This window comes from Cylas formicarius, unplaced genomic scaffold (assembly GCF_029955315.1).
Source record: "Cylas formicarius isolate icCylForm1 unplaced genomic scaffold, icCylForm1.1 PGA_scaffold_2__14_contigs__length_35257938, whole genome shotgun sequence".
NCBI classification, from domain to species: domain Eukaryota; kingdom Metazoa; phylum Arthropoda; class Insecta; order Coleoptera; family Brentidae; genus Cylas; species Cylas formicarius.
Window position 1 is genome coordinate 10,052,294 of NW_026844319.1, and position 26,291 is coordinate 10,078,584.

Below are 26,291 nucleotides of genomic sequence, written 5' to 3' on the forward strand. Positions count from 1 at the left end.
GTTAAGCAAATGTCAACAAAAATTCCACCTATTCAATAAAATTCTCTCTTGTTTCCTTATTTTCATTAGATATCACATCTAACGTTAAAAGTGATGTGTATTTTCTCGAAGGAGTTGTCAAAATTTGAGACGGCATATTTCTATCGTCCAAAAGGCGAGAAACGGAAGATAAACAACTTAGTTTTGGTATTGACCAAAACTAAGTTGTTTATCTTTAGTTGATTAACCATGGTAAAACATTGGTTTTACCATGGTTAATCAAAGTTGGGCACGCGCCAACTGAAAATAGTTGAGCCCAATGCCGTAGTGTTCTGTGGTTGAGTCTATCACCGGTATGTGGGGTTTTAAGCTTAGATGACATGTTTTATGATCACGTGTATAATCTACAAAGTGGTTTCATTTCAAAACCAGACTACCATGGTTGAAACTCTCATGTCTCTGGATTTGATTCTAGGAAATCTTTCTTCGGGTACTAGGCCATTATAAATCTGCTCTCTGTTTTTGTCACTTTAATACAATGCTAGTTAGAAATTCGAAATGTAACAAGGAACATTTGGGTCTCAAATTTTCAAATAACGGCGCTATATGTCTATAGCTTTTTTAAAACTTATTTCACTAATCTTTCGATTAGTGAGTTGGTAAAGGGCGCTTATCAGTTGAACCTGAAAAAAAGAACTAACTTTGGTCGAATGATCCCGGCAATTTTGATTAACAGTAGTAAGAAACAAAATTAACCTTAATTATTGTAGTCTTTCTAGAATTCAATCTTAAATATTTGTTGTAAATTATAACTATATTTAACAAAAAAAAATCAAAAATGTCTGCTCCAGGTACAGCAATCGAGTCTTTAACTGCAGCCATGAAGTGCAACATAATACCAAACCAAGAGTATTTGTTGCAAGGATCTGTGTTAGATCAGTATGTGGAAGTCTTATTGCACAGGTTGCGGGGCTTGTGTGATAACGTTGACAGTGGTCCAGAAACTTTTCACGATCGTGAACTTTGTTTTACCTTGAGAGCTGCCAACACAAACACTCCTATGGTACTTCCTCTTAGAGTAAGAAAAGCTTTAGATGTGAATGATGCTCCCTACCAGTTGCGGTATGTCGGTCAACAAGAGTTAGGGGACAAAAATCGACCTACCATAGTCAGATCATGTATAGATATGGCATGTAGTTCTACTATTTTGGAATTTTTAAATGAATTGGGTTGTCGGTTGGATTTTGAATATATTGCCAGAGGTTATATGTTCAGGAAAGGCAGAATGAAAATTACAGTGTCCAAAATATTTAAAATTAATGGCATAGGAAATAAACCAGGAGAAGGAGTTGAACCTATTTCACAAAGCTATTTAGTGGAGTTATCGGTTCAAGCGCCATCAGGACAAGATGCTATTGCTGAAGATATGAGAGTTTTTGCAGAACAGTTGAGACCTTTAGTGCAGTTAGAGAAAATCGATTTTAAACGTTTGATATGAATGTGATTTAGTATGGCAAATATCAGTTCGGTTGGCAAAATATATACTTTTGTAACAATAAAAAACACACTGTAGCACCTATTCCAATATATTAGTGATATTATCCATTTAAATCAGTTTCAATTTCTTCAATATTTGCATCATCAGCAGTGGTAGCCACACTTTCAGTAATTTCTGGGATAGTTTCCAAATTGTTGGTAAATCCTTGCTGGGTGGATAATATTTCAGGCATTTCAAAGGGACCTCTTTGGGTTTCTAATTGATCATCATCTTGTGCAGCAAGCATGGATAGATATATTTCCAAAGCATCAGGGTGCGTTATTGGTATTTCATTACCACTAGAGTTGAAGTCAACTGCAGGGGAATTTGGAAAGCCTGATGCATCTGTAGATGTACTAGGAGTATCTAAAATTACATTTAAAGTATAATTTATTTAATCTGTTAATTCAGTTTGTTGTTTAGATTGATATGTAATTGGAACAAAATTATGAATTCTTGTGATTTTTAACTAATTAATCAGTTATCAGTTTATTAATAGACAAGTGGAGCAAAAATTTATCCATTTATCCATACTTGAAGAATGGCCTTTGAAATAATCTCAGTTCTACTCTAGTTTAGTAAAAAACTGAATCACTACTTAAAAAAGATTATACATAGATAACTACATAATAGTTTGTTTAATTTTGGTGAAGATCCAAAAATGTGTAGTACCTTTGTAGAAAGTTGTTATGAAGAATCTAAGAAACAACTTTCAAAAACTGTAAATAAGGATAATGATAAAACACAGATGCTTTAACACTATCGCAACGCAACGGGTGCCTTAAATATTTGCAATATACATACATACTTTTAGATAGAAAAAATAAGTAGAAAGTTGCATAGATACATAAAAACTTCTACAGGCTGTGGAACTTGTAGGTACAATTCTTCTCGATCTCTCTTGCATCGGATATCGTGTCTGCGTTATCGTTTCGCCAAACATATTGAGCTAACTAAGTGAATACCAATCGAAGGGGAAATGCAGAAGTGTATCAACAACAATTATTTTAAAAAACTTAAAACTTAAGCATTGTCAATTATTTATATAGTTAATTTATTGATAACAGTGAGGCATATACCATATAATTGGGTAAAAGTGTCGAATGATCTAGGTCCTGCTCTATCTGCCCGTCATTCAAGAAGCGAAACCTTACATCGCGGAAATATAAATAATAAACTTGTAGAAATAATGGACGTTATATAAATTATTATCACAAATATTAACAAAATTGAAAATTTAAAAAAATAACCTCTCACAGATACTTACCCGATTTTGGTATAGTTTCAATGTTTGAATAAATGGTGTCGTGTATAAGTTTCAAGTTTTCTTTCTGCTTTTTGAGCATTTTCTGCCTGATGATATTTTTTTCGATATCGGGCAATACAAAATGATGAACCAGATCAGCAATCATTTCATCCTGGGTATAATAAAAAATATTAACATAAAAATATGAGGCGTTTCTTAAGAATCTAAAATCAGGCATGGGATTTGAAGAAAAATGCTCGCGCACGTTCGTCACAATTAGATTTCTGTCAGTAAAGAAAGTGAATCTAAATGAAACTGAGAGTTGAAATTTTAATTTTATTAGATATTTTAGATCTAATTTTTTTTTGGAGTTTGCTCTTAGACTTAATTTTAAATATCCACAGAGGAATAAATCTATTGTCGATTCTATTCATCCCCTCCTAAATCCACTTCACGCACTTGTCAAGCAAAATGTATTGGATTGGATTTGAAAAAGTTATTTTGAAGAAATTGTAAATATCGGACTCCAGTAAGAATCTGATAGAAGGAATAAGGTTCAATAATTTTGTTATTCAAAATTCATGCCCAAATATTTATTTTTTGTGGATATTGCATATGATTTTCCTTCATCCGTCGGGGATTATTGTACTTCAATACCTACAATTTTGTTTATTGACCATACCATTTAAACAAAACGTGGCTTCATCATGATGAAGGCAAAACTGTAGTCTGCGGTCGGGTTCATCTTAAATAAATAAAGAAAAAAGTAAATTTTCAGCACAATTCAACAAAATATTTTTTTTTGTGTGTTACCAACTAAACTCAAAAATAGAATAAAGTGTCAATTCTGATATCTTAAATAACTAATATAATATAAAGAAATCGAAAAAAAAAATATTATGATTCTGTTTTGTGTCTAGAAATTCTGAACCTAGGCAGGTATCTTAACTGGTGGTTATTATGAGGCAAAATTTTGTTATACAGATAGGTTGGCTTTTTGTTTAATAGGATTTTATGAAACATACACACTGCATGGAAGATTATCCGTTTCATATTGGTATGAATTTACTATCGCATAATTTATGAGAAATATGTTGTGTTCGTCTGATTCCACCAATGAAGAATCTAAGCAAATAACAATCCGAGGATTCTAGCTTGCGCGACGTGAAGTAACTTTCGTTATCAACTTTTATGAAAGTCTTGTTCGCGGAGTTTTTTTTATTTTTCTTTGTTCCAAAGATCATTAAATTAGTCGGTTATTTGACCAATTAACAAAAGTAGATATGTCTTCGTTGATCATATTCATGACCAATAAATAGTTTCCGGCTGAAAAAGATATATGTAATTCAGTATCATCTGCATCCTGGTTTCCTATATCTAATATCTGAGTTCAGGTTTATACGTGTAATAAATATAAAGAAGAGTCTACTTCGGATATAACATTTCTAGAATGCGAAAGATGATCATTATACTTGACTCTTTGGGTTCTTCCTGACAAAAAAGTCTGCATTCCGATCCTGCAGTATCTAATATAATCTCGAACGGATGATAGTTTTGTTCTTTTAATACATACAAAGCTGTTCGTTGACTAAAAATGGCTAACTTCTTTTTGAGTTTTGTCTCCATATCCAATAAAAATTAGGATTTCAATTCTCTGATTTCATTTGAATGCACCACATTCACTTTCTTTACTGATTTAACTATTTCAAAGTACTTAAGTACTTAAAGAAAGAGATATGAAATTTGACCCAGAATTCGAAAATGGATTATAAATCATAGGAAGTTGGTATCAAAATTTTTTGACATACTCTGTATATTTTCTATTTACTGCAAATAGTATACAAGAAAAAGTTATGATGATTTTTGCGATTATTTTCCTTTAAATCCAATATCTGGCATCGATATTTATAAACTTTAAAAATTTATTAATAAAAATGTATGCCACTGGCCGTTTCATTCAGCAAAATCTATCCAAAAAAAAATTACTAAAATTCATCAATAAACAAATATCTTACAGAAGTAGTATAGCGAATCACCCGCGATTATTGGAACACCCTGTATTCGAGCTTCATGGAAATTAGTATAGTTAGGTTTTAGATACTCTTCAATAATAATTCGTTGACATTTTATTCTTAAAGAAATCCCAGGTGCGTTTTCGAGAGGTCAGTGTGCAACAAAAAAAAATCAAAAATCAAAATCAAACCGTAATCAAAGAATGTTAAGTCTCAAGCGGAGTGCAAACGATATTTCAAAAAATCCGTTTTTGAAATATCAGAGAAATTGATATAGTTGCGTTCTATGTATTCCTGAATAAGAATTCGTTGCCAATTTATACTTTAAAAAATTCCTAATAGTACTTCTCTCTTTTTTCTTAGAGCCCCAGTTGACTATGACTTTAGGTTGAAGCACAATTAATGCATTTTTGAAAGATTTATCTAACAAAAAAACCATAAATACAGGTTTACAGGTGTGTACGGTTCTTCAGTTTTTAAGTACAGTTCTCAACACTGTGTATTTGAGTTTGAATTTTTTTGAACTTTTAATTAAGAATGAAGGTTTCTGTAGGACTGCCTTACTACTTTCAATTATTAACTAATTAATAATTAATTAAGTTTATAAAATGCGGTATACAAAAATAGAATAAAAACATACCCTTTCTATTTAAAATAAGAAAGTTTGGTAACTAGGGAAAAAAACTATAAATGTGACAGCGCCGCCTATGTCACCATTGGAATCAGCCTAATCAGAAATACCGGTAGGTATTTCATAAGTTTAAGCCTAATAATGAGATATACGGCCGTTCCGCGACTTATAGAAAAAGATTGGATTGTTTCTAGTAAAATGATCTTTAATTTTTTTGCATTATTTTAATTGTCACTCAGTTATTTACAGGGTGGTTATAAAAGTTATATTTTTTATTGTATTGTAAAATGTTTCTCTAAAAGACGAATCCAACGTTATATATGTATAGATATATGGGTATTTAATGCATCGTTGTTAGCGAATACCTTCGGGATTCGGTTTATGTTAGAAAACTTTTTGTTACGTTGTATATTAACTTTTAAAACAGTTTTCTGCGTAACATATTTTAGAAAATAATACTTTTTCTTAGACAACATTCAAAATTGAAATATTTAGGCGGTGTTGTGATGTTTCTCTAAATGTTACTTCTATCAATTTTTGTACACACTGTATATTTTTACATTTTCGGACAGCCCTTTAAAAGACCAGTCCAACGATATATGTGAACATTGGCCTATAAATTACATTTCTTAGCTTTCTGCCTTAGTTCTGATGGGGTTTCTAATATTTTTTTAAATAAAATTCCCGGTTACTTCAAATACCGTTAAATATTATAAAAATTCTTTATTGTAAAATAAATAAATTAAAAATAATTTATAAATAATGAATTATTTTTATTTTGAATTTGATACAAATAAACAAGGTAGAAGCTCAGTTGAAGTGTGATGCGATATTTGGAGAGAATCTTGGGGGCAATATTTTATGAAGTAAATTTTTAAACGGAAATTTCAGTCAATGGATTGGGCAAAATGACACCATCTGGCTAGCAAGGAGCCTGGATTTAAGCCCACTGGGCTTCTTTGGGGCACTTTAAAAGAGGTAGGATAGAAAAATAAGCCAATAGAAATTAACCAATTAAATGCGACCAATTATATATTAAATGCCATCAATCATTTGTTAAATGTTACTGTTTTAAAAATAAAATAACCTATAAATTTTACAGTATTTTAAATAAATGTTCATCAATATAGCAATTTTATTAAAAAAATATGAGACACCCTTTCAGAATTAAGGTTAATTGAGTGAATATTGCCTCGGAATTGATAAAAATTCTCAATAAACCAATGTTCATATACATCGTTGGATTCGTCTTATAAAGGACTATCCGAAAGTGCAAAATTGTATAGAGTGTTTGATTTAAAAAAAAAGAGAGAAGTAACATTTTGCGAGACATTGCAACACCGCGCACAGTAAAAAATATTTGTGTATATTTACCTTAATTATCATTGGTAATATATTGCCTTCGTTATTCAAGTAAATATTCTATGAAACGTTACGTAAAATATTTACATGTTACTATATTAAAATTTAGGTTGTCCGTTATGTAAAAAAATCTTTTACTCCAGACATTTTTCAAATTTAAGTAACCGATAATGTAAAAATACATATGCAGTCGTATTAATATCAAAAATCTAAAATTAGCCCGTCATTTATTTATTCGCATACAGATAGGTAGATAACATGTATGATCATATAATTTCGTGATAATTGTTTTGCTTTCCACCACCAATAAATATGTGGTAAAGGTTAATTTTAATTGAATGGAAACTTTAAATAGTCCAAAAATAAAATATTTTTTTCTTCAAGGGTAAATTTTTATTGTGGCCACATTGTAGCTAAAACATTTAAATCATTAAGCCTCTTTATATTACATTTTGACGCAAAATAAATAAATTTAGCAAAATTTACATACGCAAATTTTTATTTAAACATAAATCGGAGCACATAAGTGCCAACTACTTACCGACTAATAGAATTACGTTTCAAAAAAGCATGTTTACAATACCCATTGAAACCAAATAATTATACTTGATGTGTTTTATAAAATCCTCTTTTAAAAACACACTCCTAAAGACTCCTTCAGGTGGATCATTTACTCATTAAAATAAATCCTTTTTAATAATTTTAGGGGGTGTAGTAAAAACTTTTTAAAAAGTAAATGAGTAGAAGTAAATAAGTTGTGTTTAACTTGCCAATATCTGAAATTCCGGAAATTAAAAATTGTATTGATGCTTGATTCGTAAACAGATTTAGCCCTGATGATTGGATATAATTTTTTTTAAATATCAGATTTCACTACGTTTTTGGAATATGCTCTGCAAGAATGCATCCTTGGTGTTTCATTCTTTGGAAAAATTTGAACCAAAGCCTTTGACGTACAGGTAAATGTGAATAAAAATGCTTCTTAAAATTTTTAACCGAAGTTGTTTTAAAAATGCAATTAACTAAGGTGCAAGTCAAAAAAATTGTTTTATTTTTATCAGATTTGTGACTTCATTGAGGTATAGCCTGAAAACTGTTAATATGTGTATGAAAACCATGGTACAATTTTCATACAAATACCGAAAATGTCTTTTCCTATAAATAACTGATGTAAGATACTTAGCACACTTTGACAAAAAATGCACTTATACATTTTCTTACCTCATGCTAATATAATATAACCACTGTTAAACAAAACTTTAACAACGCTATGAGGGTCACATCATTCGAAACCTGTTTAGAAGTAAACATTATCACACAGAAGGGAGAAAACACATTACATGATATTTATATATCTTTCCTCTTTTAAAGGGGCATTGAAAAATTAATAAAATATGGGGTGTTCCATTTAATTTTTTTTAACAAATTTAATAACCTTTTTTATAACACTCACAGATTTAGAGATAAACCGGCCAGTCTGTACGTTCTTACTTGGGGTTCAACGCCTTCCGTAGAGTACGCTTTATCGATTTCGTCAATTTGTCCCTCCAGTTTCGAGGCCAACTTCATTACATAGTTGGTCGCCTCCTCTTTCGACGCGAACTCTATCCCTTCAGTTATTATCTCTTGCAGGTACACGTCCACCGAATCATGAACCACTGTTACCACTTGCTTGAACATCTCGTCATGTTCTTTCCTGCGCCGTATCTCCTTTTGCCTGCGGCCCGCTTCTACGGCTTCGCGAATATTCCTTTCGCGCTCGTTGGCCCAGCAAATCGCGTGGGCTTTGCGCTCCTCCAGCAACCTCCTCAATTCTTTGTTCAGGAAATCCAAAATCGACCCGACTACTTGCCCTTGCAACTTTCCGAGGGTGCTTTGCAAACGCGAAACCTACAAGCAAAATTGCAATACCAAAAGAACAAACTAAGCTTTATAAAGTTTACTACCATGACACTCTGTATGGCTTCTTCGCGTTGCTGGGACCTAACTTTGTTTTTCTCTTTGGCGCGGAGCTCCTTTTGTTCCTTCAGCAAGCCAACCGAATTTTTCAATTCCCCGATTAACTCTTTGCAATTGTCTCTACCTTCGTGCACCTACAATTTTTGTAGCTCACCCGAACTGCGTGCTTATGGATCGGCTTTCGAATTTACCAGCATTTGGACGGCTCTGCCTTTAATAACACTTTGCAAAAACACCATTGCTTGGTATTGGTCTTCCAACTCCTGAGGGATACCTTCTACTTCCGGCGTATTGGAATCCTCTACAGTTTCTTTGTTTCTAATGCGTAAAGTGCAAGGCGGTTTTCGACGTCCCTTTTTGAGATCTAAAATTTCGTGAAGTGAAGTGAAGTAGATCGGATCATGTGCGGAGATGGTACAGTGTCGAGAATTAAGGAATTTTTCAGAAAGGTGTAGAGTAATAAAATCTCATTAGGTTTGTAGAGAGAGTATTTAGTGACGCCCCAACGAATGCTAAACCATTTTCATTGTTCGGCATTGATTTCATTGCAAATTTTTTTCTTCTTATCTAGTGCAGGTGGTACCATTCGGGTTAGGGTCAATTTATGGATTTTGCCTGTTTTTGTCTATTTACCAATACCGAAAATGAAAAAAGAAAAAATTAGGTATTATGAGTAGTCCATTAAGAGTGTTACCTCCTCAAACTTTTTTATTTTGCGTTTTAGAAAAATAGAGTTTTATAAATAAAATTCGTAGGGATTAATGTAGATTTTATACTATTTGTGTACAAGGTGTGCCAAAAAACCACAGAAAGTCAAAGTTTTTTTTTTCTAAATTGGCCGTGTATTTTTAATAAAGATAAAGGTTTTACGCTAATTTAAAAAATATGTTGCATGTATGCCATGCATGATAATGGCATTTTGCCAAAGCCATTTCTTTTGTTCAAAATTCGATCAAACAATAATTTTTTTCTACTCCCTTCTCTAAAATACCTAATTGTACACCGACCTAGCTTGCGGAAAGCGCCATCTTATCACGTCAGTTTCATTTCCTATTTCGTTTACCGATAGTACTACTTTCCAGCCGGCTGGAAGACCAGCAATCGCTGTTGTGTGTCCCATCCCTAATGTAAGTTCTCCTGAATCGCTTTAATGATCTAAGGTCGATTACCTTACTACTTGTTGAATACTTGTTACTAGTTTTGTTGAATATGACGGATCGAATTTTTCATCGTTAGATGACAAACTTGGGACCATACAAATTCTACTCGACTTTTCTCGAGCTTTGGATTGTGTGAATCATTCACATTTATGCGCTAAATTGAAATACTTTGGACAATATGACGATCCACTGGCCTTCTTTTGCAACTACTTCCAAAATAGTAGAAAAATTGTTAGGACGACTGCTGGTGGGTCTCAAGGATCAATTTTGGGGCCGCTATAATTTTTAATGTATGTTTTCCATTTGGGCACCGCGTCCCAGTTTTACCAGTCTCAGTCATATGCTGACGATACGCAGCTTGTTTATATTTTTGATCCGGTCCATTATGACGAGGTAGAAGCAGGTATTAATTTCGATCTTCAGCAGGTTTTTACTTATAACGGGAGACATGGTTTAAGGTTAAATGCGGCTAAAACTCAGCTGCTACTCTTTGCTCGCGACTCTGCAATCCACTTCCTGACAAGATCTTGCATCTTGAGATAAATCGGGAACTCTTGTCATTTGCTACCAATGCCAACAGCACATTTCAAATTTAAATAAAAGAAAATAAAAGAAATATTGTTTTACCCATGTTTAACATCCTTCAAAAAATACAAAACAATTGTTGTGGGTTTGACCCTACGTGTCCCCTAAAATTAAATTTTTGCAGTGATTGAGAAGAGATAATTTCGCTGTGTTAATTGTTATTGGAAAGATAAGCTATTTTTCGCTGTGAAACCCACAATGTAAATATTTGGGAGAATACGCTAACTGTGCCTCAACACAGATCTGCTCTTTACGAGCGGGGGTTTAGACATGCCTTTGCGGTATCCTTAAAACTATTTTGAAAAAACATTAAAGATGTGTTATAAGATAAATAAAGTGCTTATTGGGGTTTCCATCTAACTTATTATTATTATTCTACAATTATTTCCTTTTTCTTTTGTTTATATTTTATTTTTCTTTACTACGGGTTCTCTTGTAATAAATTGTCTGTTAAAAAGGTGTGTAATATATAGATCAATTGTCTTGGATTAATGTTGAGTTGACTTAGTCAGCTAGTTTGCTCTTTGAAATTTTGAAAATTATTGTATATTGTGTATTATGTATCTTATGTACCTCAATTCTCAATAAAGAGTATTATTATTGCCATTAATCGGATGATTTCTGAGATATTACCGCACGGCTTGAATTCTGACGGCCATGTCAGTAAATGTATTCGTGTTATTTTGCAAAAATATACCCAAAAACTAATGGTCGTAGAAAGAGTATGCAACACGTTTGGTAAATTTGCTGTAAAATGCCGTTTAAGACCCTTGTTGCATAATATACCATTATTTACGACCTTTAGTTTTTAATAATATTTCTGGCAAAAAACACGAAAACGCTCACTGAGGGATATGTGACTTGGCCATCAGAATTGACAAAAGTCAAAATACCAAAAAAATCCACCGAAAACATCCAATCGCTGAAGTCTTAAAGTAACACTTTGAGGAGGAACTGGACGAAATTTCCCATTTTATTACTCTACGCTTTTCTTCTTTCTTTTCTAACTTATAGAGGGCATCTAAAGTGCTTTACTTTTAAGTTCGTCGTGCAGCTGTTCAAGTACGGGAGTTGTCCATTTGGTTTCCCTAATGCATAGCTGCGGTGGTCCACGTTTACTTTCCTTTTTATCAAATTTCCTTAGTTCGGTAGCTCGATCCAACCATCGGGGAAGTGTACTGAACTGCTCCACGCCTAATTACAACATAGGTTCAGATTGCATATAATGAAAAAAAAAGGATAAATGATAAATTAAAATGTGTGAATTGCAAACCAAACTATTCTCAGTCTCGCAGCAAATTAAGAAATTAGTGGGTCAAAATTGAAGGTTATTGGTTTTCAAACCCCGCTGTAGATTTGACGAGCCCAAATCGTCTGAACTACATTAAACATCTTAATCTGCAATAAATCGCTATCGGACATACTTGCTTTTTTTGCTGATTGCTTCACAAAAATATTGGTATATTGGCATTTGGTGTATTGAATGCGTCAATCCAACTAAGCAAGGATAAGAACTCTCGAGGTAAGTGTTTTAAAAATTCTTTGAAGATTCAGCATTCAGTATTAATTACTACCAAACAATACATATTTTGTTTATCCATTTTTTTTTTCTAGATACTTACAGAAAAATAGTTATTCATTTAAAACATTACATAAATGTAATTTATTTTGTTCGATGGATGGTATAGGTTCTCTAAATATGGACTACTGTAAAGATTTTTTGAATAAAAGTAAAGAAAAAATTTGCTGGTTTCTTATTTCGATCAGTCAAGTACACATCTCACAATGCGTAAAGTTCTTCCTTAGAAAAAATAAAATAAATCAAAACTTAGCTTTGACCCATAACATTAGCGGCTACTGCAAAACTCGCATATAAAAATGTATTTTTCGATCCCGGAGCAATCTTCGTGTGTCCATCGAGAGCAAGCACATAATTCAACACAACCATCCTCCGAAAACAAGCCATCACTGGGCTGTAGGATCAGCATCTTTATCTGACGTATCTTTAAGCGAAAAATCACAAGAATCCTGAGAACTGGATCATTCTTCTCCTGATTTAAGTTGATATTTTCTTTACATTTTTTCTGCCACTTTTTGTTTTCTCTCCTTAGGTGACTTTATCTCCAAAATTTTGTTTACTCTTTTATTTGTCTTGAGATTTATTTTGTTTTTAACCCTTAAATGATTGTTTTAATTCCAGTTTGTATGGAAAAGATATATAGCTTTTCTTTCGCTCTTGCTTTTTGTTCTATTTAAATGCGGTATTGGACTAAGATTTTCTGGTGTTATAAAAGCGGGAGCAGTTGAAGGACATGGAAGTTGGAATGAACGATTGATCTTACTGATTTGTCCGATTTTCAGTTGGTACTGCTGTTGGATTTCCGTTATCTTGTGTGGAATGATCGTTATCTGGCTTATCGTTTAGGGTTGTTTCAATAAACTGATGATGATGAGGTTGATTAAGCAGATAAATCCCTGTTGTTCGATTGCCCTTGATAGCCAGTTTTGCGCTCTGACTTCGCACATATCGACGACCATAATATCATGATACCATATATCCTTTTAAGTGGCCCGTAAATGTTTTGTCCAAAGGCTGGCCTTTATGACAAGAGTGCGGCAGTATTGACCGTCAGCGAAGATTATTTTTTCGTGCCAAATCAATTGTGTGCTCATCTAATATCAGAAGCTCCGGAGAAGCGGCGGAAGGTTTAAGAATTTCCAAAAAGTGTTTAAATCATTTAGTGAAAAGCTCTGACGGATGACAACGGTATTGATCCAGCTGGAGCACTATTCATTAGCAGTGGATGATCTCGCTTCCGAGGAAATATCATCATTGAGGAAACAAACAATCTAGCTGCATTCACACAGATTATTCACGTTATTATTCAGTCTAAGACTCGGATTCAGAACATTCAGAATAGCTGTTGTAGGTGCGGTTGCAATCTTTGTAAATATGATCATGTGTCAGAAAAAATAAAAGAATTGAGCTGGTTACAAATGAAAAAGCGTAAGACTCTCCATTTGGCAAATTTTACTCATCAACTTATTACAGGGAGTCACCTTTCCAAGCCAAGTTTCAGGTACGTCATCAGAGAAGTTCACATAGTAATTTAAGAAATGATAGTGTGTTTTCAATTCCTAAATATCATGTTTAGGAGAAGCTAGGTCTATAATGCAATTATGTTGTACAATTCGCTGCCAGAACATTAAAAAAAAAATCTCAAAAAAAGTTTAAAATAGAATTTAAAAAATACTGACTTTCTTGGTAAAAATATTAATCGAGGTATACCTAATGTGGAGAAACAACTTGTGTGTGTGTGGACGTCTATATCACCGATTGTTTGTTTATTTTTTTTATACACTTTAATTATTTATGAAATGTAATTTTGGAAAAAATGAAATTCATAAAAGACGTTTTATTATTATTATTATTAGCATTTTTCCTCTTTCGAGATAAAATTTGTGGGATCTTATTGGGTAAAATCGATATCCCGGTTTTATCAACATTGTAAATATTCGAGGCAGGATATTTAAAATCGTTCATTTCTTTCTCTAATATATTAAAGAAAATCGTCACCCTTTCCTTGTTAAAACCTTTTAATCGTATAATCGCGGTTCCTGTTGGACGGCGAAAGGATCAATTAGGATGACGAGCCAAAAACGGCTGTATCCATGGTTTGCCTGCAGAATTACTTCGTCGTAAGAACGGGTTGCTTACGTTATTACGTAATGCCTCTTGATAAGCAATTAACTTAAACTCAAACCAAACCCAGTTTTTTCCATACTAAGGATGTAATTTACCAACTCTGCTTTTAAATTTTCTGGTAAAACGACTCTCCGTCCTGGCTTTGTATTCGTAAGTCGCCGTAGAAGTAAAACTGTTTTTAAATAAACGAAAGAGTGTTTTTTTTTTAATGATAAAGGATCTGGCAGCTTATAGATATTCCATTCTACTCACTGCAAGAATAGCATTTTTCATTGCTAAATATTCTAAAATGAAAAATAGGGCTTTAATATTGATCGATATTGGAAACTGATAGGTGTTTCATATTATAAGAACAAGAAGTTCTTTTGGTTAAGCCTTAAAAAAAAATACGCAAAAATTTGCTTAAATATTTAAAACCGTAATTACTAACTAACCTCTTTTTATAACTATACAATAGAGCGAAGATAAAATGATATGTTGCACGTTGATGAAATTTACCGAAAAATGTACATCAGACGTTGATAAAATCACAAAATGGTCTCTACCGAATAAACCTTCCCCACATCCTGCTTAACAACTTCTGCCTTTATGCAGGTACAGTGGAGACCAGATTTGGTTATTTGCGCTATTTCCATTGAAGAAAATCAATGTGGTATTATCCGCCCAGTCCAAATTTGGACAACATTCTATACTTTCATGCTTCCTGTTTTCACAAACAAATATGATTTTTTAGATAGTTAAATATTAAGTGGTATGTAAGAAAAGTTATTGAGATTTATGAAGAGGGTGTTAAAATTGGTACGGATTATTTTGTCAGTATTAATATCTAGAATAGAAAATTTTGGATCATAGATACGTTAGAAATCTAATACTTGATAATACAGGAAATTATGAAGCAACTATGACAAAAATTTTTATGGAGGTTCATTCAACATCAACAACAACGTTGCGGCATTCAATAACCATGGCCGCTGACAGATCGGCAATAAATTCGGATGCGGCATTTTTATTGCAATATTTTCTTCAAAGAAAAAGGCACCAAGTGAAGAGGGAACGCTTGAAACCCAAAAAAAAACTATCTTTTAGAAACGCGCTAGTCTTATGGGAAGCGGTTATCCAAGTCAGTACAGTATAATAAGTAAAGAGATGAAGGGTCACTTACTGTTGGCGTCCTAAATACTTATTAGAACTCGGCACACTAGCATACCGAATGACGCATTGCCGAATAGAACATAGGAAATCACATGTAAATTTTTAGGTACTCAAATATTGGCTCCCCTGTCCATTTGATAGTAAAGTTGCAATATAACTTTTTGAATGGGCTCGGTATGATAAAATTATGTGCGGAGTTTGAACAAATTTTAATAAGCCAATGTTCAGTTATTGAATTAAATATGATGGCAAAATTAGAAAATTTTTGTATTTTAGGTAATAAATCAAAAACCAGTAAAATACATTTTGACAATGACAACACGAAAGTTCTTGACAGTAATTAAAGCTAAGTAATTAAACCTAATTATTCAATTGAAGAAGAAATAATTAAGTGATATTATGTAGGAAACAGTCTTAGACCAGTGTCAGAAATGTTTTCATGTTCCTTGAAGCTTCCTTGTTGATTACTTCTGTTCATACTCGAAGCCAATATCCTCAAAAAATAAATGTTATGCTGAGAATTTACGTACATCATATTATTGGGTCATTTTTATGGGCTATAAACTCACGACAGAAACCTATTTGGACTTATTACAAAATCAAATTGAACGCGCATTAGAAGAAGTTGTTCGCGAAGATCAGGAGAGCTGAGCATAATTCCCGTATGATCAGGGAGCATTTGGGAAATGCTTTTAATGGAAATACCCAGGTCACCTGACCTCTCGCCGAACGACTTATTTCTGTGGGGTTACTTAAAAAGTGTTATCTATGAAAATGTTGAATTTGAAAATCTTAACTAGTTACAAAACGCGATTTCCTTAGAATGTGACAGGCTTTCAGAATATCAACTAAGCAATCTTAGAAATGAATTTTATGAGCGCTTAGAATATTGTTACATTGATAATAGAGGGTTGTTTGAACATTGGCTTAAAAATAATTTAAAAAAAAAAAATTTTAGCAATATTTTGTAGCGTTATGTTTATTATAATTATGAATTATTTTTATTACAAGACTTAAGGGTCAAATTTATGGTTGTTTCTTGAAGCTTCCTTGTTGCTGAAACTGTCCTTTAAATGAAAGTCATTTGAAGAACGCTTTAAGGGATAAGGAGGTCTTAAGAACCGAGTATGAGTTTGATCCTAAGAAAAACAATGATATACCTACTTAGTTTACTTTGAATATGTTAAACCAAATGTTCATGTTTTTATTATAAAATATTGTGCAGCTTGACGTCGTCAAGTTTAGAAAATGGAAAATATTCGCTAATGTTTGTTGTATTGACATTTTGCAAATTATTTAATTCAATAACTGAAGATTGCTTGGACCCTTTAAAAAGTAACTTTATAAAATAGCTACCGCTATAGCTATATGCATAAGTAGTGGCAGTGGCGATTCTGTTACAGTTTGGCAGCACCATTCAGTTTTTAAAAATAATTTTGTCCGAAGTATATGTCTGTTAATTAGTCTCCCGCGACGTTTGTTTCTTGGTTAGTTTCGGTTAGGGAGGTGATATTCAGTGTATTGAGTACTCGAAGAAGAGAGCTGAGATCTTGTTAAGTTTTTGGCGCCTGGTTTTGCTTGGACTCCACTTTTAAGAGTCGAGCCGTGTCTGCATTTGAACATATTAAAATCAAGAAATAGTCAAAAATCCATATGATATTTTCAAACACACGCTTCAAAGACTACGAGCTCGAAAAAGTAGTTAGACCTTCCATTTTTCTCATATATCAAATTTCATCGTCATAGTTCAGAGTTATTTAATTAAAAAGAATCGAATCAAATATTAAAAATGTCAAATTGTAAGTTTTTTAGAATTTCAAAGCGTGATTTACAAATTGATAGTTTCATAATTAGTTAATTCCAATTAATAAATCGGGGCCCGACATCTGGCAGTTCTAGGGAAACTGAAAGTAATGAGGATCTTCTAAAGTTTTTGAAGACAAAATGCAGTTCCACTTCCGTAGTTGCTCTAAACCGGCCGTTTTGAAAATTTTACTTCTTTTAAGCGGATAATAAAACGCTTAATATAAAACGGTGGAAAAGTTAACAAGTTTAATGCGACACAAAGATTGTTGCCTAATTTTTATTTTATTTAGTCGCATGTGATACAAAACAAACAAACACAAGGCCTCACAAAATATTAAATCTTACCCAAAAATGTTCATTAGGCAGCCAAGATAGAGAAAACTAAGGACAAAAAAAGTTCGTGTACAAAATCAAATCAAGGTAGGACTCCAATAGCTTTTTGTTATAGAAATGAGGGGTGTTTTTTTTTCGATGTATAGAACTTTAAGTTGCAATAAAACAACGATGGATTATTCGATTGACATGAATTTTATTTGTCCGAAACATAATCTTGTGGCATTACATTTTAAATATGATTTCTGGTATATGACCGCCACCGCTGGCGCGGATGTAGCCCAATCTGGACGTCCAATTTTCGATGACTTTTTGCAACATTTGGGGCCGTATATCGGCAATAACAGGGCGAATGTTGTCTTCCAAGTGGTCAAGCGTTTGTGGCTTATTCGCATTGCCCCACAGAAAGTAGTCTAGCGGTGTTAAATCACAAGATCTTGGAGGCCAATTCACAGGTCCAAAACGTGAAATTAGGCGGTCACCAAACGTGTCTTTCAATAAATCGATTGTGGCACGAGCTGTGTGACACGTTGCGCCGTCTTGTTGAAACCACATCTCCTTGACATCATGGTTATTTAATTCAGGAATGAAAGAGTTAGTAATGATAGCTCTATACCGATCACCATTGGCTGTAACGTTCTGGCCATCATCGTTTTTGAAGAAGTACGGACCAATGATTCCATCAGCCCATAAAGCGTACCAAACAGTCAGTTTTTCTGGATTTAACGGTGTTTCGAAATAAACTTGAGGATTAGCTTCGCGGCGGTTTTGTTTGTTGACGTAGCCATTCAACCAGAAGTGCGCTTCATCGCTAAACAAAATTCGCTTATGAAAATCGGGGACAACGGCAATCTCGTTTTGGGCCCATTCGACGAATCTACGCCTTACTTGATGATCGTTTGCCTTCAATTCTTGCACGAGTTGGTAAACCAAGATCCTTCCGCAGAATCTTCCATAAAGTGGATGGACACAGATCGAATTCCTGTGCTCGATGGCGGATGGACTCATTCGGGTCTTCCTCTACAGCAGCAATTGCTTCTTCTGTACGCACCGTACGGCGTCTCTGGGGATGCGAGCTATCAATAAGAGTAAAGGTAAAATTGTACTAATTACACTATTTGCAAGCGTTGTTCAGGCGTGAGTCTATTCATGATGAATTGCCAAACCAAACTGAGAATAAATCACTTGACTGCTGTTATATCGCCATCTTGAACAGTAATGCAAACTTAAAGTTCTATACATTGAAAAAAAAACACCCATTATATAGTTAAACCACATTTTAGCTTGGCTAAACTAAATACGCTGGCCACACTCTTACCGATAAATTGGGCTCTATATTTTTTCAATCTCTCGTCCACAACATGATGCCAGCGTTTCGGATGTTCGCCGTGTCTCATCAGTGGACCGTATATTTCCGACTTTTTGGAGGTATGTTCTTCAATTATGTTCTCTTCTCGATACTTACACCCCAGCCGGTTTTGGGCCAAATTCAGTTTTCTTAATTCTAAAAAAAATACATAAAGCTATAGTTCAATTAGATTCAAAAATTATTTTCACCTCTAGCCGCTTTTTTGCGCACTTTCTCGAGCTGTTCTTGTTTGCGCTTTAGTTGAATCCTCATAAAATTGTTCAGTTTGCGTTCTGTCCTATCCGCCGCTTTTTCGTGAATTTCACCGAGCATTTGTTCTAAAAGGCCCAACCTAAGCTCTTGAATTTCTTGTATCTCCTTCAAAATTCAAAGCATGTTATTCACTGCCCTTATATCGTAATTATACTGAGTTCAAAATTTTAATATTTAACTACTGAGTTAAAATAAATTAAATTGAAATAAGTAAATAAGATACACTTTTTCATGATGATAATATCATCATTTTATGAGAAAATTAAAGTTAAAAACTATAAATTTTTAAAAATATTTCAAAAAAATCTACAAAAAAAATTCAATATGTGTTTATTTTTTTTATTTTATATTTATATATTATATTATTTTATACATTTAAGATCGAAAATCTTCCTTCCAGCATTGTACAGGAACTCATCAAGGCGAAAATTTTTGAATATTATAATTTTGAAATTGTTGGTAAGATACACCTTGGTAAGTATCCGCCTGCAGAATTCAAATGCTGTAGCCAAATTATTTCAGTCAGTGGCATCAACTTTAATATTTTAAATTGGACAGCCAGTATATTATTTGATTTTATATTATCGGCGGTTTTCGAGAAACTAATTATTTTTCCTATTTTCCATTATTCTTAGTTTAGTTTATTTTTTTAAAAATAAGGAACACAGTTATTGTCATTAAAATGAATCTTACCGCCTCCCTAAAAACCCATTCGTCCCTTTCCAATGCTTCAACATAATCCCTAAACTTCATTAGCGATGCTTCATCATTTATGTTGGGCTTGATCACATTTTCCCAGGCCCTTTTCATCCTTGCTCGTTCGATTAGTCTAACCTCGTGCATGCCAACAGGCAAACCGCTTCCCCACTTCAAAAAATCCAGTTTTAATATTTCCGGATCACCATCACCGACGATTTTGTGGTCAGGTTGCCAAGGTACTGTTTGCGCGGTCGAATCCCTATACACGGTTTCAACTTGAGCATCTTTTGTGTTCTTTTGACCTTATTAAATCAGAAAAAACGTATTTGGTATTGTTCGGATTTGTTATCTCTGTGACTTATCTTACATGAAGAGTTTTCTGAAAGAAATGTTAAGTCTGGAAATCGGTCGATTAATATTTTTGATAATTTTTCAATACTGATGAAGTTCAACCACATAAATAATAAGTTTTTTGTAGATACACATCTACTGACTGTTGCCTTGATCGAGTAATGAATGTCCGTTGCTGAAGTTTCTTCAAACTATGTACTATGTATAGTCTCACACATGATTAATGGTCATAATTGTAATAATGATATTTGTGTCTTTATCTACTCGTAGGCATTTTTGGGATAATAAATGAAACCAATCCACGGTAGTCGTAAGGAAATTGAAACACAAAATATATGAATACGTATTATATAAAATTAGTCGTCAAAATAATTTGAATCTTGCTATCAGTATCGTTCAAGGATATAATTAATAGTTTTATTTATTATTTATTTATTTTAACGTAAACAAAACAGCTTTTCAAAACTCAAACAAAAATTTTATACTGAAATTGTTTTTATAGATTTTTGAATCGTATCATGAATTCGTAGACTAAGGGGTATTTGCTGTTTAAGTAATTTTAAAGCCCTAACAGTCCAGACTCACATTTAAAAAAATATTTTATAATAGTTCCATCCCTAAAAAAAATCATTTGAAGCCTCTGTATATTATTAAAACATTATAGAAATTAATTATGAAATATTCAGTATCCGATAAATTAGAGATATTAAGTGTTGGTCCGGGATCATTTTAGCCTCACTGATTGCTACATATTGATTGGGTTATACATTTACAGGAACCAATACAATTATGCCTAAAATGTTTTGCCTAATTTAAAAAAAATTATTTAACAGAAAAATGAATGTCTCTGTACCTTTTTTACCTTTTTTTTTATATTTATTTTTGGGTAAGAATGATAAATAATAATAAATAATTTGCACTACCAGTTCTGATAGCAAACTTGAGCCTAGAATCAAATTAAAGCCCTTAACGAAAGAAGCTGCTAACACTAAAGGAAAAGTTTTTAATTTCCAATTGTTTGTAATTTGTCAAGGAGGCGGGAATCTCATAACGTAACGGCAAAACAAATATTCAAACACAAATTAATTGAATGTACAAAAATCCGCACCGGCAAGGATTTAGTGAAATGTCACACTGAAACGGAATCCAACTCCAACTCTCTATCCTTTAGTTCGTCAGCAATGACGAAGATTTGCCAAAATATTAATATGGAAATAAATGGCATACCAAGTAATGCAAAATTTAAAAATTTAAAAATTAAATTTTTAAAAAATAAATAAAAAATTAAGGATTACACAAAGCACATTCCAAATAATTTATACTTTTTAATAAGTTTTCTTGTCTCCAGCGAAACATGTAATGCCAGGAAAGAAACAGAAGTACTTAACATTTGTCAAGACATTATCTTTGCGAATTCAAATGGAAACAAATACACCCCTGAACATATTGGTTTGGGACTATTAGCCCATCAGGAGACCAGGTCAAAAAAACTTGTTGAAACCATACACGCTTGTGGTCACTTAATATCTTACTCGGATACTCCGTCGCTCAAGAATAAATATATAAATAATAAATATATTTTAGTCACATTAAAAACTACTTTACTCCCTCAAGGAGAACTATTTTGAAACTTAAAACGCAGACATAAACAATACATAAAATCATCCTCGCTGCGAAAACGCGTCTACAAGCGCACGTCGGAACCCCCAAGTCGTTTATTGCCTGACTGTTCTCGCAAATCTGACCCTTTCTCGCAGCTTCTCTGGCGGCAGCGATATTCACGACATGGCTTCACATTTTGCTAATTAAAAAAAAACTATTCATCAGATAGGGGTTTTTAAAAAAGTAACGGATTCGTTGATCTTTTTTGATAAACCATATAGTATTCAAGTTACAGCGAGCTAACCGATAACATAAAAATGAGTTTTCAGAGTAAGCGTTTATTTGTTAAAGACTCCCATGTAAAAGCATTATGTGTTTTTAAAATGAAACAAAATAGCATTTCTAATAAAAATATTGAAAATCGGTCTTGTCATTTTAATGGCAGTATAATAATTTTTTGACATTTTTTGAAAAATTCACTCCCACCACCCCCTGCATGATTTTTGGACGACCAGTTCATTTTGCATTCTTAGAGTATAAGAAATGATAAAAAGTGGTTCTTTCATTTTAGCAATAAAGTGCAAATGAAAATACATTTTAATAGACTTTTCCGAGCTTATTAACTCTACTAGGGAAAAAAGGCATTTCTACTACTACAAGAAGGAAAAAATATAAACGAAGTATGGAAATATTTACATCTTAGCTTTTCAAAACCCAATAATATATCCCCACCTGAAAACCTCCAGAACATAGATCACATAAACCAATATTTTATCAATTTTGCAAAAAAAATGGCTGTAAATAAAACACTATTGAATATTATTATAAAAATAAACTGCAACTATTTCTGTGGCAGACGTTCTAAAAACCATATCAAAAATCATATTAAAAGCGATCGGGGTTGATTGATTGGATTTTTGACCAATTTTTGTATGAATATTGTACCGTACAAGGTGGTCGTAAGTGATTTTTTTTTAACAGAAAGAACCTGTTTTTGAACTACATTGGGCAAAATCGACTTGCATCTCAAGGGCCCCATTTTTGAGAAACATTTAATTGTTTGGAAAATTGCCCATGACATTTTTATTTATGAAAACTTTGGATCCGGATAAAAACATTGTTAGGGAATTTTAATGCAAATGCAGTGGCGTACTCGGATTTTTTTTACAGTTCTCAGTTTTGTCATTAATGAATACAACTTCCTTATTTCATATGACAATCATCTATGGTGTCAAAAAAATGTCCCTGTAATTATAATACGAAAACGCAGTGGCAGCCAACGAACTTTATTTTAATAAATATCCAGGGAGGCAACAACCAGACAAGGAACCAAGGCAAAATCAAACCCACTTAAATGGAGAACAGAAAATCCTGGAATTGAATATAAATGGAATAGTATTGGATAACCCAGGCATATCCTTAGGGGCGCTGGCTGATGCAACAAATGCTGAAAAAACTCAAGTTTTCACTACTTCAAAAAAACATAAATAAGAAAAGGCCAGCAAATACATAGGGAATGCCGGTAGATGAATACAATTTTGCAACTGGTTTATCGGAAAATGCAATGAAAACATTTTTTTCCCTGGAGTGATAAATCGAGAATTGAGTGTTCCATATTTAACAGATATCATTCTTATCGCTGGAGCACAGTAAATTCTCATGCTGTAGTGTATTAAAATCGGCAAGGTCGCTTTGGATTCAATGTATGGGTAGGAATTTTCCGAGATAAATTTGTGGGACCTCATTTTTAACATATGCTATTCCATTCTTGGAAGACCTACCATTAATTCTTGAAAGTAGTATTTATTATCTGCAAGATGGTTGCCCCGCTCCTAACGCTAGGATTGTAAGTGAACTTTTAAATGAAGAATTTTTACAATGTTGGATTGGAACTAGTGCTCTGCGAAATCGTGTGATGCTAACTCCTCTAGATTCTTTTTTATGGGGGATATTTAAAGATCTTTTATTTAAAGACAGATTTTTTTAAACCAAAGCAGAAATAGAGGAAGCCATTCGAGAAGCGTTTGCTTCCATCAATCTTATAGAGTTAGTGAATTCAGTAAGACAAGGTATGTTCAGTGTATTCAAGTATTCAGTTTATTTTGTATTCTATTCTTAGTGCGTTCTATTTATTAAAAAAACTATAATTTATCAATAATAACTAAAATTCCAATTAAAATATTAAATGCTTCTTAATTTATCAATAATAACTAAAATTCCAATTAAAATATTAAATGCTTCTTAGGTTTCGTGTTTTTTACTTAAGTTATTTTAAATTGTCCTTAACTTATTTTTATGTTAGGTTCCAAAGTTTATTAAATAAAGTAGGCACTCTGTCCAAAATCCTAAAAAAAATTCTTCTCAGTCGTCCTGTGACAAATAAATTACTGTGACGTAGTGTTTAAAGCAAACTAACTATAACAGATTTCAGCGATTGCGGAACTCTTATTAAGCTCTAGCACACTAGAACTCAAAGTGAACCAATACAAATAAACATATCCTAAAAATATCCTTTACCAGCATTTGCCTATTTAATTTATCTAGCGAATTCTTCGATATTTCAGGCTTCTTACATTTTATTTGATGTTTTCCTTTTATTTTATTTATTCTCTTGACATTAATGTGCGTAAGCACCTTTTGTGTATAAATAAATTTTTCAAGGCGAACAAGTTTAAGATTTGGAAAATTATATATTTGTTTATTTTTTATCATAAAAGTCCTTTATTTTTATTAAAGATAGAAAAATAATTAAACCGCCAATATTCAAATGGATCCTGGATCATATCTTTTTGAACATTTTCTTGTTTTTATCCAAAACCAGACAATGCATTAATTTATTACTCCATCCACTTTTTAAGTAAGTCACAAAATGCCGTTCGTTACCCGCAAATACGCCACAAATATAGTCGAAATGAATCTTTTTAAGAAAATCATGCGCGTAAAATAACGGCCTTGAACTACGCAAAAAATGCAACGTTGCCAGTTTACTATCACGTAGGAAGTCGTAAAGTACTACGACTAACCATATTGCCCATGGTTTACCACGGAGATTCAAAGGGAAGTCGCTACGTGCGACAGGCATACAAAAATTACATTAGGGATTGCGATGCGAGCGCTAACGATCTACGCCTGAACTAAAATTGATAATGTAGGAATAAATGGCCCAACTTGTGACTTCATTAGAAATTTTTGCAGGAACGTTGCTTAGGCCCTCAAGGTCATATTTTAAAAGTTTTACATAGGAAACATTGTGACTTCTGAAATCGGAAGTCACAACGTTGTAAATGAAGTCACAACATTAATTGAGTATCTATTTTAGAAGTCGTAGAGTATTTATGATAGTACCTGGATAGTCCTATCTGTACGCGATAAAGAGAAATGAGTGCCAGACTATAAAAGTGGCTTGAGTATTTCTTTAGTCACTCTGCAGCTTTTTGCACACCTAATGGGATTTTATTACTCTACACCTTTCTAAAATAGACTATAGTAGCTATATGATTTCATCTGATATGAGGGTACATAACATTTTGTTGCTTTATTTTTATTTCAGTGAATTTCTTTAAATAATTCATTTTGATATTTTACCGTATTAAAGATCTTACCATTGGCCGCAAGAATAATACTCGATGTTGCGGCCTGTTCGGATCTCTGTTGGTCTTGCCTCTGAATACTAAACGAAGGCGTTTGAGCAGCATAGGGCATAAATCCCTTGGGTGGTAAATTAATTACTGCGCAAATAAATTTTGCCCTATCTGCACCGCGTAGGTCCACAGGTCTGGTCAGTGCCGCATCTCTCTTTCGCGAATTGCGTAGCTTTTCTGCGTAAGATTGTACGGGTGGGGTTCTTCTTTGGACTAATTGAATTCTGGGGTGGCTTGGCAAATCCGAAAACATATTCGGGAAAACCGGGCATATTTGCTAAAAAAATTGACGTATAACGTCACTGATATTATTGACATTTATTAACCGCACGTTAAGTCTTGCTGCGGGGCGTATATTGATGAAAAGATCTCTACTTACGAATTTTAACGACGACATTTTCGCCACCATAGCAGCTTTGTAATGATCTGCTGGACCCGAAACTGTAAATATGGGATCTGCAAAGCAACATGAATCTCAAACAAAAATTTGGGATATAAAAATGTGACTACCGTATTTGTAGTCGTGAGGCCTGTAAGGTATCAGTTTCGAGGAAAACATTCTGAAATGTTCTTGGGCCGTGATACGTAAGTAATGCCCCAAATATGCTTATAATGCGTAACTAAGGAACGTGTTTGATCCATAGACGCTTTGTATACAGGGTAAGCTTATCGAAACCTTTTCGCAAAGCATTACATTAAGTTTGTTAGTTGGAAGGACATCATGTTTGGATGGTTTGATATTATATAAATTTTTCAAAAATTCTTTTACAATGCGTTTATATAGGTCATAAATAGGAGGGAGGCGTGATGGGGTGTACTGGGCAGGGAACTTGCAACTCAAAGTCCAATGAGAACACACGAAATTATATTTTGAGCACTTATTAAAATTGAAAAAATAAATAATTATAT

At 33.2% G+C, this 26,291-nt stretch overlaps 2 protein-coding genes across 2 annotated transcripts; one reads left to right on the forward strand and one right to left on the reverse strand.

Moving 5' to 3' along the window:
- The first annotated feature begins 583 nt into the window (after positions 1 to 583).
- LOC132697974 (mediator of RNA polymerase II transcription subunit 18) lies at positions 584 to 1,584 on the forward strand. The gene has a single exon (XM_060663778.1). It carries the CDS (start codon positions 818 to 820, stop codon positions 1,475 to 1,477), a length of 660 nt encoding a protein of 219 aa, XP_060519761.1. The 5' UTR covers positions 584 to 817; the 3' UTR covers positions 1,478 to 1,584.
- On the reverse strand, positions 1,578 to 25,993 carry LOC132697973 (cilia- and flagella-associated protein 91-like). The gene is made up of 12 exons (XM_060663777.1): positions 25,893 to 25,993; positions 25,762 to 25,838; positions 25,344 to 25,659; positions 19,783 to 20,090; positions 19,026 to 19,194; positions 18,787 to 18,972; positions 11,507 to 11,665; positions 8,918 to 9,090; positions 8,714 to 8,860; positions 8,259 to 8,657; positions 2,784 to 2,934; positions 1,578 to 1,882 (listed from the first exon to the last, which is right to left on the reverse strand). Exons 1-12 carry the CDS (start codon positions 25,939 to 25,941, stop codon positions 1,578 to 1,580), a joined length of 2,439 nt encoding a protein of 812 aa, XP_060519760.1. The 5' UTR covers positions 25,942 to 25,993.
- Positions 25,994 to 26,291: the final 298 nt, after the last annotated feature.